Source organism: Hippocampus guttulatus, chromosome 1 (assembly GCF_054856545.1).
Source record: "Hippocampus guttulatus isolate MCC_2025c chromosome 1, RoL_Hgut_1.0, whole genome shotgun sequence".
NCBI lineage: Eukaryota > Metazoa > Chordata > Actinopteri > Syngnathiformes > Syngnathidae > Hippocampus > Hippocampus guttulatus.
The window spans coordinates 13,156,459-13,172,369 of record NC_141261.1 but is presented as its reverse complement, the minus strand read 5'-3'; the positions used below and the strand labels follow the sequence as shown (position 1 = coordinate 13,172,369).

Below are 15,911 nucleotides of genomic sequence, written 5' to 3'. Positions count from 1 at the left end.
CCCCGGGATCATTCGTATTTTCTCTGCATACGACAGCGTCGTCCACATTACTACAAGTGGACAAGCCAGAATGTTTAAAAAAAAAAAAAAAAGACTAAATTGTTGAGTGAGGACTATTTCACTGGTGCAGCACATAAGAACCTGGTTGGACTTCAGAAAGTGCTACGATCTGAGAAAGTTGACATACGGGACAGCATCATATTGTGATCCTAGCGGCGGAATGCATTGGCTAATCTGTGTGCCAGTGTGTATGCCTGTTTGTGTTGGCAGTCTGATTTGCAATCCTGAGTGGATCAAGTGGGCGGATGAGGTGCAGGGATGAGTCGTCCGAGAGGCATTTGTGCACTTTGGAGTGAGAGAGAGAGAGAGAGAGAGAGAGAGAGAGGGTGAGGGAGAGATTGAAATGGTAATACGAAAAAAAGGTTGGAGGGAGAAATAAAATGCACGTCAGAGCTCTTGAATCACATCGTTTGACTGTATTTCGATTCGTGCACACACACACACACACACACACGCGCGCACACACAGACACACACACACGCACACATACACACACATGAGCAGCGTAGCAATTTGCCCACGCTCGGCCAGAGGTGAACAATATCCCTCCCACGATAATTACATCCCTCTCTTAGCTTCTCTCCATCACCCGCTCTATCTCTCTCTGACAAACACCTACACGCAAAAACATGTTTTGTTATTTTTTAGGATATTTTTTTTTCCTCCTCAAATTTGCCATTGGCGTGGAAATGTTCAAACAAACCCTTCCCGGGTCAAAAAAAGTCCCAGGATATTCGTTTTGACGTATTGACTTATAGCGGGGACATCCTATGAAGCAACGGGTGCCTTTGATTTAATGAGGCCGTCTCATTATTTATTCAAAATCGCATTGGGGAATGTTCCTCTCGTTAATGGACGCGGTGATCCTATAGCATGCCCTCGGTAGTGTCTGCGGAAGAGCCTTTTTAAGTAACTTTTCTGCTTTCATCAAACTCTGCAGCCAACAAAAATGACCCTTCACATGCAGTTGCATTGGAATGATTTCGAGACGCTGCCTTAAAATTTAAGAACGTATGCGCCTGTGCAAATATGTACTATATCTCATCTGGCTCCTTATTTCGCACCGCTGAGTTGTTTTACTTATCCAATTTACATGAATAACCTATGGAGGCTAAGAGTACTTTTTCACCTTCTGCTTAATCAGGAATAGGACATGAAATGTTAATGTTGCTAAGAGATGAAAAGAAATTATTAAAAAAAAAAAAATGAAACTGATCCCGGTACTGGTAAGTGAATAATAGGGATCCACAACACAGTGTCTGCGGAGGCGTGCAGCGTCGATGTCGCTGATTGCCTGCGGTGCAGCGAGTGACGTCGATGAGGTTGAACCCCTTTCATGCGGAGTTGTCAAGTCTTGCACATCAGCAATTGCGTTCATGAATGACGGTGCACAGTCTGGTCCTGAATCCTGATGTGTTTTCTGGGATTTTATGAATTATTTTTTTGGGGGGGGGGGGTTGGAAAGCCCATTTGGTTTCATGTGAAACCAAACGGGCTTTTCAAACTCCAGGATTTGGGTGCGTTCGATGACGATGAAACAGAGCCTGTCAAAGTCCTTTTCTACCTTTGAGCAATGAGATCCCCCGGATGTGATGGAAGCTGTCTGTGGACTGTGGTTTGTGGTGTGAGGCGTGACGACAAAAATGGCAGGAGAAGCCGACCCGGTTCTGTTGAACTTGATTTGGGGGTGACGAGGATGATTGCAGAATGTTTGAATGTGATGATGCTCATAGCCACTCACCCCCATTATAAACGGGGGCGCATACTTATGCAGCCATAGTCGATTAGTTTAACTTTCCGCCTCAGATTTCTTTTTTCCAATCAGGTTGTATATATAAGACAAGATTAACGCTTCCTAAACCCAATTCTTTTTGTCCGTGACTCGAGAAGACTTCCAAGTGAGCGCCTTGTACAACCCTGTCTGTCAATGGGAATATTTCAAGAGGCATTCAGATAGAACGGTTACGAAAACAACAATATTTTAGTTGGCAGTGAATAAAATTAACTGCTGGCTTTAATTACAGCTGCTTGGCTTGAACCAAGGAAACCTCAACTTAATTGGTGAGTTATTCTTCTTTAGTAGTCAATTGCTTTGTAATTGTAAAATGTAAATTGACAGAGGAAGCACTCGTTGCAACCCCCCCCCCCCCCTACCCCCCAATATGGCAGGATATTGCTCTACTGAAGCATACGATTTGATAGCCTCCGCAAGCTACTTCTATTAATGTGACATATCGGCACTTAATCCTTTTTAAAATTTAATTAATTAATTTTAATTTAGTTTTTTTTGAAGAATAGAAACTTCAAAAGCTTTCATTTTTCTTTTCTTTTCTGGTTTGCAACTTTAAAACTTGTCTTCTGCCGTGTCCTTTGCCTTTCCCATGAAACGAATCCAAACAGTCTTTCGGCACCGTGAACATTCAGTGACTGAATGAGCGACACGTTTGCCAATGTGCACATTGTGTCAGTTGATTTCATAACACTAAAAACTGCGCTGTGTGGAAGCCACTCTAAATCATATAGCAAAATCATATCCGCCGGACATTAGTGTGATGAAAAGAGATTCATATTTTAAGCAAAAGACTCGGGTGGTGTCCAGCATGAGTAGAAGTCTGACTTCTGTTTTTAGAGACATTATTGCTTTTAGTTTAATGGGTTGCTACCTTTTTTGTTTTGTTTGTTTGTTTGGGTTTTTTTTTTTTGTTTTCTTGTCAGTGGCTTGATGGGCCTCTCAGACAACTTTTTATAAAGAGAGTAGACTGACTTGAAATGTCTTTGCTGCTAGTGTCACGTTGTTTGTGACCGGAGGGTGACGGGACGAGTGTCAAGCTATGGATGTTTTCTGAAAAGTCTAAAATCAAAATGTATACAACTTCATTTTTACTTTTTTGTCACGGAAGCAGCACTGAATTATACTCAAGTTGATGTATTATGCACTTATATTTAAAATACTAATTAATAATCGAAGCTTCAAAATACTGCCACTTTGTTGAGTTTACTTTAACGCAGGGGACTTCTAGAATATATCCTCCACAATAAATGAAGGACTACTGTATCTCAGTGTTATGGTCACAATTAAAAATAAATAAAGTCTCCCCTTATCATGTCTGGTGCTTTGTCGTAATCCACATCCAGTTGACTGCGCTCACAAAGCCGGTCGCTGGCTTTGTGGAGGCAAACAGCGAAACGTAAGCTGCTCCACCATCATCATAATCTTCATCATCATCAGTAATGACGATGACCAGCAGCGGTAATTGAATGCATTTCCAGAATATCAAGAGCAGGCAGTGTTAGAGGCCTGTGTATGCTACGTCTCCCGAACAGTTGAAATGCATCCAAACAGTGACGTGCAGTCAGGGGAGGCAGTTGATGTTGCGCCGCCCCTGTCGTCATGAGCCTGGAAAAAAAGTATTCATATTTGTACTCTGGACTATGATTTTGGTGTGGTTCTTAATGTATTTTGACAATTTTTATGGTAAAAAAAAATTCAGAAAAATTCTGTATTTCCTGCTTCGATAAACGGCGACGAGAGGTGAGGCTTGGGCAGTCGATATGAAAACAAATCCACAGGGAAAATGCTTGCCTTGAGGCAGCCAGTACCTCCGCCTCAAGGAAGGCGGCGATAGTGAGCAGCCTGATAGCCTGCCACCAGCCAGGTCACGGTGAACTCTAACCCGTGTGCAAAAAGTGTGCTGTGCGATGCTACAAGCTGTCATTTCATTTCCAAACTAAGACATTTTTCAAAGCTGGGCTTTCAAACAAAGCAGGAAATCATAAATAATGGGAGCCCGACGCCAGAACTACCTGGTTTGCTTCAAAAAATGGGAGTCAGGAAAAGACGGGAAACTACTCGCTCTTTTCAAACGCAATGGTGTACACATAAAGACCGGCTTTGTAGCTGTGCTATTTTTTTTTAAAAAGTGTTTTCTGCTTTCCCTGCCTTTTATTCTCATTGAGTGAGACTGTGTGGACCCGTATGGATTTTTGGGACTTGAAAAACTTAAAAGCTTCTTGCCTTGACAAACATGAATGATCAGTGCCTCCCCAGCCCCAACCCTCACTGCACGTCACCGCATCAAAAACATTCGCATTTATCTTGGCTCGGGCCGTTCTGTCTGCAATTTTTTTTTCCTCCCGCTCATTAGCGCGACCAGCCTAGCGTGTACCTTACCTCTCGCTCAACAGGATAAGCAGTAGATGGATGGAGGTTTATTAAAAATAGTTGGTGATTAATGTCATTTTCACCCGGCTTTTCAATATTAAGTTCAACCCCGCACGTATCATTTCCACGTTTCGTACACAGAGGCGTGCTAATTTCCGGTTACTCGTCTAACATGTAACGACAGCATTGATATGCTCAAATTCTTTAATGATTCTCTGTGGTATCTGTCATTAAGTTTGCTAACTTAATGACACATGACCTTTCTGATTGCTCAAGTTATCCAAGTGTCTGTGAACCAATCGAAGTGCCATATCTGATTTAATGAGACTTTTGCCGTTTCGCAGGACCTGTCGGGGTCGTCTGCGCGGAGACTCACGTGGCTCCTTTTGACATGCTCAAGTCTAACGTCCTCGAAACAAAAACAACACACACAATAAAATAGAAAGCCTTTATTGTCACGTTCTATTGTGCGGATACAGCAAAATTAAGGTGACGAAAACCCGAAAGACAACCAAGAATGATTATGCCAAGCATATACGGTCATACCTCGGTTTTCGACCGTAATCCGTTCCAGAAGGCTGTTCGAAAACCGATTTGTTTGAAAACCGAAACCATGTTTCCCATTATAGTCAATGTAATAAATTTTAATCCGTTCCAAGTCGAGAAACCAACTTTTTTAAAGCTTTTTTTTTACTATTTTACACCATAAACTGTATACACATGTAATAATAGAGCAGGTTATATGTAAAATACTGTACAAACAAACTGTACAATGGAACGCAACACGAGTTAGCGTCACTTCTTCATGCATGGAAGGCGAGAGGAGTTGTGGCGCATTCAAGTGTGCTCAGTTTGGTCGAGAAACGATTTTCGGTCGTAATCCAAGGCATAAAAAAACTTGAAATTTTTGGTCGAAAAATGATTTGGTCGAGAACACAGACGTTCGAAAACCGAGGTTTGACTGTACTACTAATTGCAGGATGAGGATAAATACCCCTGGCTCGAACGTTATTTTTTTGATGGCTGTAAACACAGCTCCACGACGGGAGCGGCCGCGTCGCTGGTGCCGGACGGGGACGTGCGGGCTGAGAGTGAGTGAGAAAGAGCGCACCTGCGTGACCTGCCTGAATGCCGAGCAAGGAGAAACGGAGAGAAATATGGACACGCTACCATGTATTCCTCTCTGTGGGCCATCTGATGGGCTCTGTCTAAGGGAAAAAAAATCCTCTCGGACCATATCCCAAAAAGTTAGATGAGCTTCTTCAATTCTTCTATAATAGCAGTGTGTCGCAATACCTCGTGTGTGTGTGTGTGTGTGTTTGTGTGGACCTGGATCTTTCAAACACACTGTGTGCTGTCTTGTAGGATGAACAGTGACAGTCCCGCCTCAGCACTGAGTTCAACACCTGAGGTCAGAAAACTACGAAGGTTAGTCAACCGTTGCTTCACATTCCATGAACGGTGGCTCAACAGTGGCAACCATTTTTAGGCTCTTTTGTTTCATGCCGTGACTGCTCTGTGGTTTCCAGAAAAGGTTGCATCCAGCGCTCTGTCACCACTGCTGATGAGCTGAAGCCTGTCATGAGGTCAGTCCTCTCACGGCTTGACTTTTCCAATGAAGTGAATGTATTTCACTGTCAACGGCTACTCTGCCTGATGAAACATTCAGCATTCCAGTTTGAGGAAAAAGATAACGGCACATGAACCGGCACAGTGGTACCTCTACTGACGAAATTAATTGGTTCTGGAAGAAATTTCCGAACTCGAAACTTTTGTAAGTAGAGACGCGTTTTCCGTGTAAATGCCCTAATGCGTTCCAAGCCCTTCCCAAAATTCAGACGGAAATTTTTCCTAAAGCATAAAAATGCATCAAAATATGTAACAAATACATGTTACAATTAGATTGTTGCACAATAAATGAGAGTTGTACACCATGTAAAAAACAAAAAATAAAAGAAAAAAAATGATGGTCATTCAACTTTTAACTGCGTCCTTTTCGTTTTTTGCCCTCTTTCAGAAGTGGTTTTTGCCTGGCATTTTGAAAAGAACAGATCCAAGGACGTTTGCTTTGAACAATCCTTCGAAAATGTCCAAGGCAAACATCAGCATAGTGAGCGATCGCCCGACTGGTGAACATGTTTTTTGGGTGATTCACATTTACGTCAAACTATCGGAAGGCCTCGTGGCCCGAGGGGCGAATGATGAGGACACTGCATAACACATTTCCATCGGTTGACACACAAAGACACGTTCGCCAGTGGTCACTCTTAGCCAATGGGATATCAGGATGATGCTCGGTACTAGCCACTGACAGAGCAGCTATAAGGATGTTGCGTTCGGGAAACTCGGAGCTGCGCATCGCGGGCCACACTGTATTTTTACTGTTCTGCAATATTTCCCCGTTGAGGCATTTTGTAACTTAAACATTTCGTATGAAGAGACGTTCGTAAGTAGAGGTACCACTGTATTTAATATCGCCTGCTTAGCATTCAGCACCCTTCTCGCTGCTATTACGAAACAGAATTTTGTGCGTTTACGGGAGCGGTTGGGAATTTGGATCCCCACCCTTTGAAACCCATTCCGAATGCCATAGTAGCTGTGTTATGTTGATTTTTTTTTTAATCAAAAGAAAAAAGTAGACAGTACTTACTTAGTATGAGAAATTATACACAATTATTAATATAAGATGCCAACTTTTATGAATTAAATGCAATTCCTTTTCAAGCGCAAACTTCTGTTGATGAATTTACTGAATGAACGACAGCCTCAGTCACACACTGAGTCACACTTAACGACACAATTAAGAGACCTACATTGTGTCAACAATTTCACTTATGTACTCACAATGTACTGCCCAACAAAAGTGTTGGAACAGGCTGGCCAATTTCCTTACGTTTGCTGCGAGAACTCACAAATGGACGCGACTTGATGGGTTGAGTGCCGCATGTTATTCTTTTGATACACGGCTTTCAATTCACTGCAATCCAACCTCCGGGGGTGGGTGGGGGTGTTGTATTGTAAAGAAACAGAAACGGTGCCCGTAATTATTTGTGATGGTCTCTTTGCAGACTTGAAACGTGTCAAAAGTCAAGTGATGCAGGAAGAGAAGAAGAAAAAGGTACTGTGCACGCGCACACACATGACATGAATGTGGTTCATTTATGTTGCGCATGGCACGCAACTTGGCGGTCTTGGCAGCTTGTGTGTCTCAGAGGGGGTAAAAAAAAAAAGAAAAAAACCTGTCGAAGCAAGCCAGCTTTTGTGATGCGATTCTCCTGTCTGACGCACAGTTTGCTCTCACTTTTCATGCAGTTTGTTTTGCTGCTTTCTTTTTAACTGGAAGGGCGTCCGTCCGCGTGATGATACCTCCTTAACTGTCTCATTTCCGCAATCACCGTAGTTTGGATATCAAATTATTGCTTAGCTAAATGGGCTATTCTGCCAGCTAAAGTCTTATCTTTTAATTCAGGTTTCATTTTAAGTGGCAAAAAAACATGACACTTCGGGGCTCTTCAAGTTTTTTTTGTTGTTGTTGAAATACTCACCTCTTGAAACAGAACTGAATTATGGGCAGAAAAGCAATCATGCAAAAATCATGTCAAGGTATTGCCAGAGGACCAGGGAACATCATCCAATCAAATCATAGTTAGGGTTTCTTTCATCTACTGGAAGCTTCTGAATTCCCCTGAAACTCTTGTTGCAATCTGAGTAAACTGAAACTTCAGGTAAGCTTAATCGTGCTTATTTTTCCAAAGCCCTTTTGGTGTTGAACTCTTGCTATTCCGCACACATTGTCTTTTTTGAACGTTCTCATGTTTGCTCGTTTTTGACACACACTGACAGATCCCATAAGGTCAGCTAGCTTGCATCAAATGGAATAGTTCAGTGGAGCATGTGACGTGTGCGTGCGTGTGTATGTGAAAGGAGGAGGGCGGGGTAGGAGGGGGGGCATGCGTGCATTCTTAGGCAAGGATCTTCTACACCAGGGGTCCCCAAACTACGGCCCACGGGCCGGATACGGCCCGTCAGCACATTTGGCCCGGCCCTCTAACCCTCATGTTGTCCTCGGGTCAAAATGACCCGTCACTGTGTTAAAAACGCCCCCAAAACCCCCTAACTGCAAACAGCGGTGTCTACAAGCCTACTGGAACCTACAAAAGGATTATAAGGAAGGAACACAAGAACTTTAAGAGACTGCTCATATGTGTCAGAGAGATTCTGCTCTGACAACTGAGCTGAACTTTTATCTGTTAAGATTGTGCATGGCACAACAGAAAGTTAATGTTCCATGGCTTTTTTTTCTATGAAGAACCCAGAGAGAGTTATTTAGTTATTATTTACTTCCTGTTTTTTCTGTGAAGAACTCATAGAGGGTTATTTAGTTATTATTTATTTCATTAATAGTGATATTATTTGTTTCCTGACTTTTTTTCTGTATAGAACCTGGAAAGGGTTATTTGGTTATGTGTGGCTTTCTGGAAAACAATACATTTTTTAAGCTCCCCTACGATCGTCACACTTTTTCTGTTACAAACTGACACCGGCCCACCATCAGAGAAGGGAAAGGTTATGTGGCCCTCACAGGAAAACGTTTGGGGACCCCTGTTCTACACAGTGAACCTTCATTTATCTTTGGGGGACGTGTTCCAGAGCCACCCGCAAAAGGTGAAAATCCACAATGCCGAGCCCATCTAATTTGTACATTTTGTACCTTTACCTCTCCCGCACTCTTTTTAAAACACAAACTTATTAAAACAGTCACGCATGGGCGAACGGAAAGTAGCCAGAGATGTTCCATAACTCCATCCATCCATCCATTTTCCAATCCGCTTTATGTTTTCAATTAGCCTGCCATGCATGCTTTTTGGAATGTGGGAGGTAACCGGAGTACCCGGAGAAAACCCACACAGGCCCGCGGAAAACATGCAAACTCCACACAGGGAGGCCGGAGCTGGAATTGAACGCGGTACCTCTGCACTGTTAGGTCGACACGCGAACCACTGGGTCACCGGGCCGCCTGTTCCATAACTCTAAACCTTCAAACAACGCTTATAGCATTCGACATTCATCACAGGCACTGCATACTGGCACCACAGACATGAATGAAAAGAAATGAAATTGCTGATCACGACAGGCTCGAATCAAATGTGCTGCTTATTTTCTTATGTTTTGACCACCCTGTCGCACACCGAACGCTTGCACAGCGTGTGGTACCATGCAAGGCTGCAGCGAGGAAGGTGATGTGAAAAGTAGGTTGTGCAAGCACTGCACACAATTTTGATTCTCTTCGCTGTACTTAGCGAGCCTTTCAGGCACTTCCTGGCCGTTCTCTCTCCTGGAGAAACACAAGTATGGCGTGTGGAGTGTACAAGTGCTCCAAAAAATCTTAGCGCAACTCCCCACCAGGCGAGTAAGCTTGGAAGGTGAATCGCTGTGCTCCACTTTTTTTTTTTTTTTTTTGGGCGACTTAATAGACATCATCAAAGACGTAAAAGTAGTTAAGGAAATAATGTTTGTGTGAAAAGTAGGTGACTCTGTCATACGGTTAGGAAATTGCTTGCAAACTCACATTTCAATTTGATTGCAACCTACCGAATGCGGGTTAAAATTAATTTAGCCTGCCGGTGATGCAATTGTGTCAGTCAGATATAGTTTGGGATGAGCATCGAGTCTTGGCAATGGATTGGAAGTGGGACTGTTCTCACGCGATTGTTTGTTTGCATTTTAAATTTCCAATTCCCCGTTACGGTTTCTCGTCCACCGACTGGACGAAGAACCGAGACCAGCAAGTGCACACACGACGCCAATCACAAGTGTGGCTTAATTTTGTTAAACTAAATAAGAGTCACCCCAGCACAGCAACTACATTTTATTCCCTGTGACTAAGTACTGGGTCTTTTGTCCATGTTAGAAGTACATCTGCCTTATGAACATTCAAGAAAACAAACCCAAAAAGAAATTTAGACAAACTGACAACAAAGAAAAATATAACCTGTTTTGTTTTGGAAAAGATTTGAAGTGCATCTGTTTTCTTGAAATCCAAAATAAATAAATGAGAGCACCACTGCCACCTACTGGAGTGGATGTGTGATGACATTTGATTCTTGTCTGGCAAATCAAGCATGTTCCCCAGGTCAATCGCACTCCCCGTGGCATCACACCTAAAGCACCCCCTGTGGGTTGGGTTCCCATCCCCCAGTCCATCTGGACCCCCCCCCCCCCCACCCTCCCCTTGATAAGTACTGGTCTAGGCCTATATTAAAATTCATGTTTTGCACATCATCCAGTGAGTAGCCTTTGAAATAAATGTGCAAAAATACCACTGCCTCACCTGCCATGAACCTCACTGCCTGTCACTGATTAGCTTATAATGCGGTGGATTGATTTTATCCTAACCTCAGACTCACACAAATCAATTTACACATCTCTCGCATCCATAACAACGGGATTGTGAATTTAAGTCTCATTAGTCCACCTTCACAGAGGTGCTTGCTCCCAGCTTCGTGTTGCTGTAGTCACTTTTTGTAACGAGTAATGGTCTCAAATTCCTCCAGACTGTTGCGCGGGTCTGACCTGCAATTACACCAAACATTTGGCTGAGGTTATTCCTGCCAGATGAGGTTCAACCACAAAGTAAATACAAAGGTTCACATACCGCTCTCACACACACACACACACACACACACACACACACACACACACACACACACACACCCTCCGCCACCGTGCTTGTGAATGTTTACTTGTCATGTCCAATAAAACACAGAAACAGAAGACGGGAGCTTGGTTGGTATTAGTTGAAGAAGACTTTTTTTGTATTGTCATGTAGATAAAGACCAGGTCCTTTTGTTTGCAAGTCTATGTGTGTGTGTTGATCTTTCCAGCCACGAAAGCTCTTGAAGAATTTGTTTTTGTCATCTCTCCCCCCCCCCCCCCACCTCCCTCTCCCTCTCTCTGCCTGCCTCACATAACTGGATTAGGTCGCTGCTTTTTAGAGAGAGGGGCGGTGAGAGCAAGGATTGGGGTCAACTTAATGAACATTCATCTCATGGCCTTGCTTCAGCCACACACATACTTTGCGTAACAAAACTCTGATGTTTTTTTTTTTTTTTTTTAACTGTTGAAAAAGTTTACGTTCAAACAAAGGTCCGGGAAGAACATGCCAATAACAACTGACTGTTTTGTTGTATTTTATGTCATTAGTATAAAATGAATCATAACTCACATATTGAACATTATTAAAACTGAAGATGACTGAATGAAACTCATGATTTGGCAATGTCTTTTATGTAATTCTTTGGTATCTTTACAGAGCTGTTGATGCAGTGTGTAAAGACCAACAACTTGAAAAAGGTGAGTGTGTGTTGGTGGGTGGGCAAATTTGATCATGTTGCTCCTCCTCCTATTAAACTTCCATTTTGACGCCATTTGTTGTTTTCTATTCTATATAAAGCTCAAGTGAATATATTTTTGTGTTTGCGGCGGGAAAAAAGCTACAGGAGCTGCATGAGAAAGGATGTGACCTGACATTTGTTGACAAATCGGGCTGCAGCCTGCTGCACCACGCTGTCAGCGCGGGAAGCAAGGAAATGGTCCGCTTCATCCTTGACAACGGTAACTGCTCGTATGCCTCCGTGGAGGTCACGTGACTGCCTTGGGAGTCCACTCATTTGCCATCTTCTTGAATTTTTCAGCTCCAAAGGACCTCATTGATAAGACGGAAGACATTCAGTGAGTTCATGTTTGTCTTGAACGTAATTAAACGTATCACTTCCAGTACCTTGATTTATGACTTTCATTTATTCAGTGACCGAGCGTATAATTGTTTATATTTGCGTAGTAAATCAATTTCCCCCCTCGAAATGCCTGTTCTGTGCCCCCCCCCCCCTGTGCCCTCAAAAAATTACACAATTCTTATTTTTGTTTTAAAGTTTTAATGAAGACAAATATCACTGTGATTTTGGACATACCTACTTGACATATAAAAGCATAAAATTGCCCAAGCAACAGCTCCTATCTCAAAAAAAGTTGGCACAATAAGTCAAGGTACCACTCTGTAGCCAGTTTGACAGACATCAATAGACCGAGAGAAAAGTGTTCCTCTGGGTCTCATGCTGCTTCTGGTCTTCCAACAGCGGCGAAACAGTTCTTCATCGGGCCGCGTCACTGTGTCGCAGGACCATCTGTCACTACCTGGTAGAAGCGGGAGCCTCGCTGATGAAAACCGACATGCAGGTTGGTTAAGAAAAAAAAAATCATGCAGGGAACCTCCCTTACTCGATATAGAGAAAATTTCGCAAAACAACCAGGGATGGCAATTTTCCGCGGATACGCGGAAATCCGCCGTTCTATTTCTTAAATTGATCGTTTTTTGTGAATCGTCTAAATCCGTTGAGAAAATTTTAGGGGGGTCAGGTACCTTATCATCGAGTTTTCACGAGCTCTCCCGATCAGTCTTTCCATCTTCCGATAGTAAACAGCCCTGCGATTGGACGTGTATGATGGCTTACTTGTTGTGATTGGTCGCCCTGTCCAGGCCACGCCCCTTTCCACTTTTTTTCATCACTAGCCATTGCCATCCCTGAACAACGTCCTGAAAAGATATTAAATCACTAATTAAGGGCACAAAAAACACTTAATTTGTCTGACCATGTATTGTACGGCGCCTGTCGCCAGCATTTAGCGGCAATTCCGGCTTTAGCGGATAGCTGCTAGCAGCTCACAAGAGCCATTGGATAATTTTCAGACGGTTTGAATAGACGTACATCATTCTGCAGACTTTGATGCAGACAGCCTGACAGGCTTTCTGCGTCAATTTTTATTCGATTTTTCGGATTTGATCGCCGCGGCCCTTGTCACTATTGAAGAGGAGCCTGCCAAACAAAGCCGAGTTCAGAGACAAAGACAACAGCGCTATTCCTCCGGAGGTCTCCCGGGACGTCATGCAGCACTGTAAACATTCCAGTGTGTTTTACTATAAGAAGCTAGTGGTCAAGAGGTTGAATGCTGAAACAAAAGAAGAAAACAAATATGAAGGATGACGATTGGCTGCTAGGCTGCCTGAAAACTGTGGAGGATCTCTTGAGTAAGACAGTGAACCCCCAAACTGCTCAGGGGTATTTCATCTTCTGGCATCTCTCCCTTGCCTGCATGGCGATGTGGATGTTTTTTTGTTGTGGGGGTTTTTTGTAGTGTAATACATGCAGTCACTGCTGGCAAGCAAAGTAAGTTTAATTATATAGCACCATTCACACATTCAATCCATCGTGCTTGACATAGGCGAAAAAAATGAAATTCATTGAAAAGATGAAAATCCAAATAAAATCCCAACAACTAAGCAGCATAAAAGAAAAATATAACAAAATTGCGTTAATGATAGGTGATCAAGTAAAAAATAAAATAAAAAATCACAAAACATGAGAAAGCGTGGGAAAAAAAGAAAAAAATTGATTGATCGAAAAAGTGGCAGTGATTTTCAAGGCAGACTGAAATGTAATGACAGTGTGAGGAGATGTCAGCGGGTGTTCTTGGAATGTTTGTCATGGAATGCCTTGCATGTTTTTGGAATACGGAGGAAACCGGAGTACCCGGAGAAAACCCACGCAGGCACAGGGGGAACATGCAAACTCCACACAGGAGCCGCAATCAAACCCCCGCACTGCTGCGCTGTGAGGCCGACGTGCCAACCGGTCGACCATTCCCCGAGTTTGATACCCATCCAAAATTTTCAACACCACTTATCCCAAAGAGAGTCGCGAGGAGTTGCTGGAGCCTATCCCAGCTGACTTCAGGCACACTACAACCTTGAACTGGTCGCAGGTCACATCTCGAGACAAACAACCACTCACACTCACATCTACACCGTCACCGAGTGGGATTCGGTCCCACGCCGCCCACACACAAGTCAGGCGAGTGTACCACCACACCGTCAGCGACTGAATATGCAAGCGTGAGAAATATACACATTAAGTGTATCAACAAGTCCAAAAATTGCCTGCCCGCAGGGTGACACCCCAAAGAACCGGGCCGAGAGGGCTCACGATGCTGAGCTGGCAGCTTACCTGGAGAACCGGCAGCACAACCAAATGATCCAGAGGGAGGACCAAGAAACGGCCGTCTAAGCCTTTTCAGAACCACAGCGCGAGAAGCTGCCGGGTGACGGCGGAGCTGTGCCAAAAGTCGCCACGATGAGGACACGTCAAACACGTATTGATCAAGAAGCAACTCAGGACATTTCCTGGAATCTGAGTGGAACATTAACAGATGTCTCGGACCTTTTTATTGGATTTTTTTTTTACTTTTACATTTTGAGTTACCGAAATAGCCATGAAGGGGCCATTCATGTGATGTTTGTTTTTTCTTTTCTTTTCTGTTTGGACCCAGTTTCCCTCCACATGACTGACAAAGCAAAAACAAAACTAGAAGCCTTTAGAAAGTGTTTTTGCTATTCGAGTTGTACTTTTTGTTGTTGCCTTTTTTTTTTTTTTACTTACAGTAAGTGCGCATAGTAAATTATTTGATAAGTTGCTTGCACGGCAGCTAGCCAAATATTCACACACCAAAAAGAAAGAATAAGAATCAAATTTATTTGTTCGAAAACTTTAGAAATTGATGTTAGCATCTCTACCTTGCGAGCGCATTTACTTTTATTCGTACTTGCCAATAATATCTGACAATTAAGTTGATACACTGGTTGTGTTTGTTGTTTTGTCGTATCTAATGTAGTTTTTGAAATTGTCATGAGGTAATAAAACATTTTCCAGTGGTTTCAGTTTGCATACTTTTGAACATTTTTGTCCAGCTGCTACCGCAGTTCCAAAAGGATAAGCTTTAAACCATCTGATATTTTTCTAAATCAAAAGGAAGTACAGTACTCCACTTTTGTCCTGTCTGGGGGAACTCAAGACCTGGATGGCGCTGAATTTCTTGAATTTCAATGAAAAGAAAACGGAAGTGATGATGTTTTGGTCCCAGTGGCCTTTGTGCATCCCATCCCGCTGACTTGCGACCCCTGGCTCCTTATCTCAAGCCAACAGTCTCGAACTTGCGTCTTAAATTGGACCGGCAAATTGGTGCTGTTGTTCAATGCAGCTTCTTTCGTCTTAGGCAGCTGGCTAAAGTCAAGCCTCTCCTTTCTCAACAGCACTTTGAAACGGTCATTCATGCCTTTGGCGCATCTCGGCTGGATTTCTGAAATGCGCTTTACTTTGGAGTCAGCCAATCCTCCATCAAGTGCCTCCAGTTGGTCCAAAATGCTGCTGCTCGCCTCTTCACTGATACTTGTAAGAGGGAGCACTCCTACTCTGTCTCCCTATACATTTTAGAGATTCACTTATTTGTTTTTTCAAAGCTTTAAATGGCCTCACCACACTTTACCTCTCTGAGCTCCACCGCCCCTACGCAGCCGTTCGGTGCCTCAGGTCTGGGGAGACACTACTCGTGGTACCGAGAACTAATCGCAGGCTCACAGGGGATGGAGCCTTTTTCCATCGTCTGTCCTTCTCTTTGGAATGATCTCCCACTGAACATTTGGCAAGCCCCCTCGCTGCCCATCTTTAAAACTAATTTTTATCCTTTGGCTTTTGACTCAGAATGAGACTCAATTATAGTTTGACTCTTTTTGTGCTTTCTATTATCTTTGTTGTTAATTGTTTATTGCTGTGTGAATTCTTTTTGCTCCATGGACAGC

The 15,911-nt window shown here is 43.2% G+C and overlaps 1 protein-coding gene across 3 annotated transcripts in view; it reads left to right on the top strand.

The window, feature by feature from the left end:
- LOC147210451 (diacylglycerol kinase zeta-like) overlaps nt 1-14,987 on the top strand; it is a 54,615-nt gene extending 39,628 nt beyond the window's left edge. For all 3 annotated transcript variants that reach the window (XM_086110798.1, XM_086110789.1, XM_086110780.1), the window contains 8 exons: nt 5,588-5,650; nt 5,752-5,808; nt 7,291-7,340; nt 11,535-11,575; nt 11,716-11,836; nt 11,917-11,953; nt 12,358-12,457; nt 14,227-14,987. In XM_086110798.1, the coding sequence (XP_085966924.1) occupies nt 5,588-5,650; nt 5,752-5,808; nt 7,291-7,340; nt 11,535-11,575; nt 11,716-11,836; nt 11,917-11,953; nt 12,358-12,457; nt 14,227-14,343 (586 nt within the window). In that variant the 3' untranslated portion in view covers nt 14,344-14,987. The remainder of the gene's footprint in view (nt 1-5,587; nt 5,651-5,751; nt 5,809-7,290; nt 7,341-11,534; nt 11,576-11,715; nt 11,837-11,916; nt 11,954-12,357; nt 12,458-14,226) is intronic.
- The last annotated feature ends 924 nt before the right edge of the window (nt 14,988-15,911 follow it).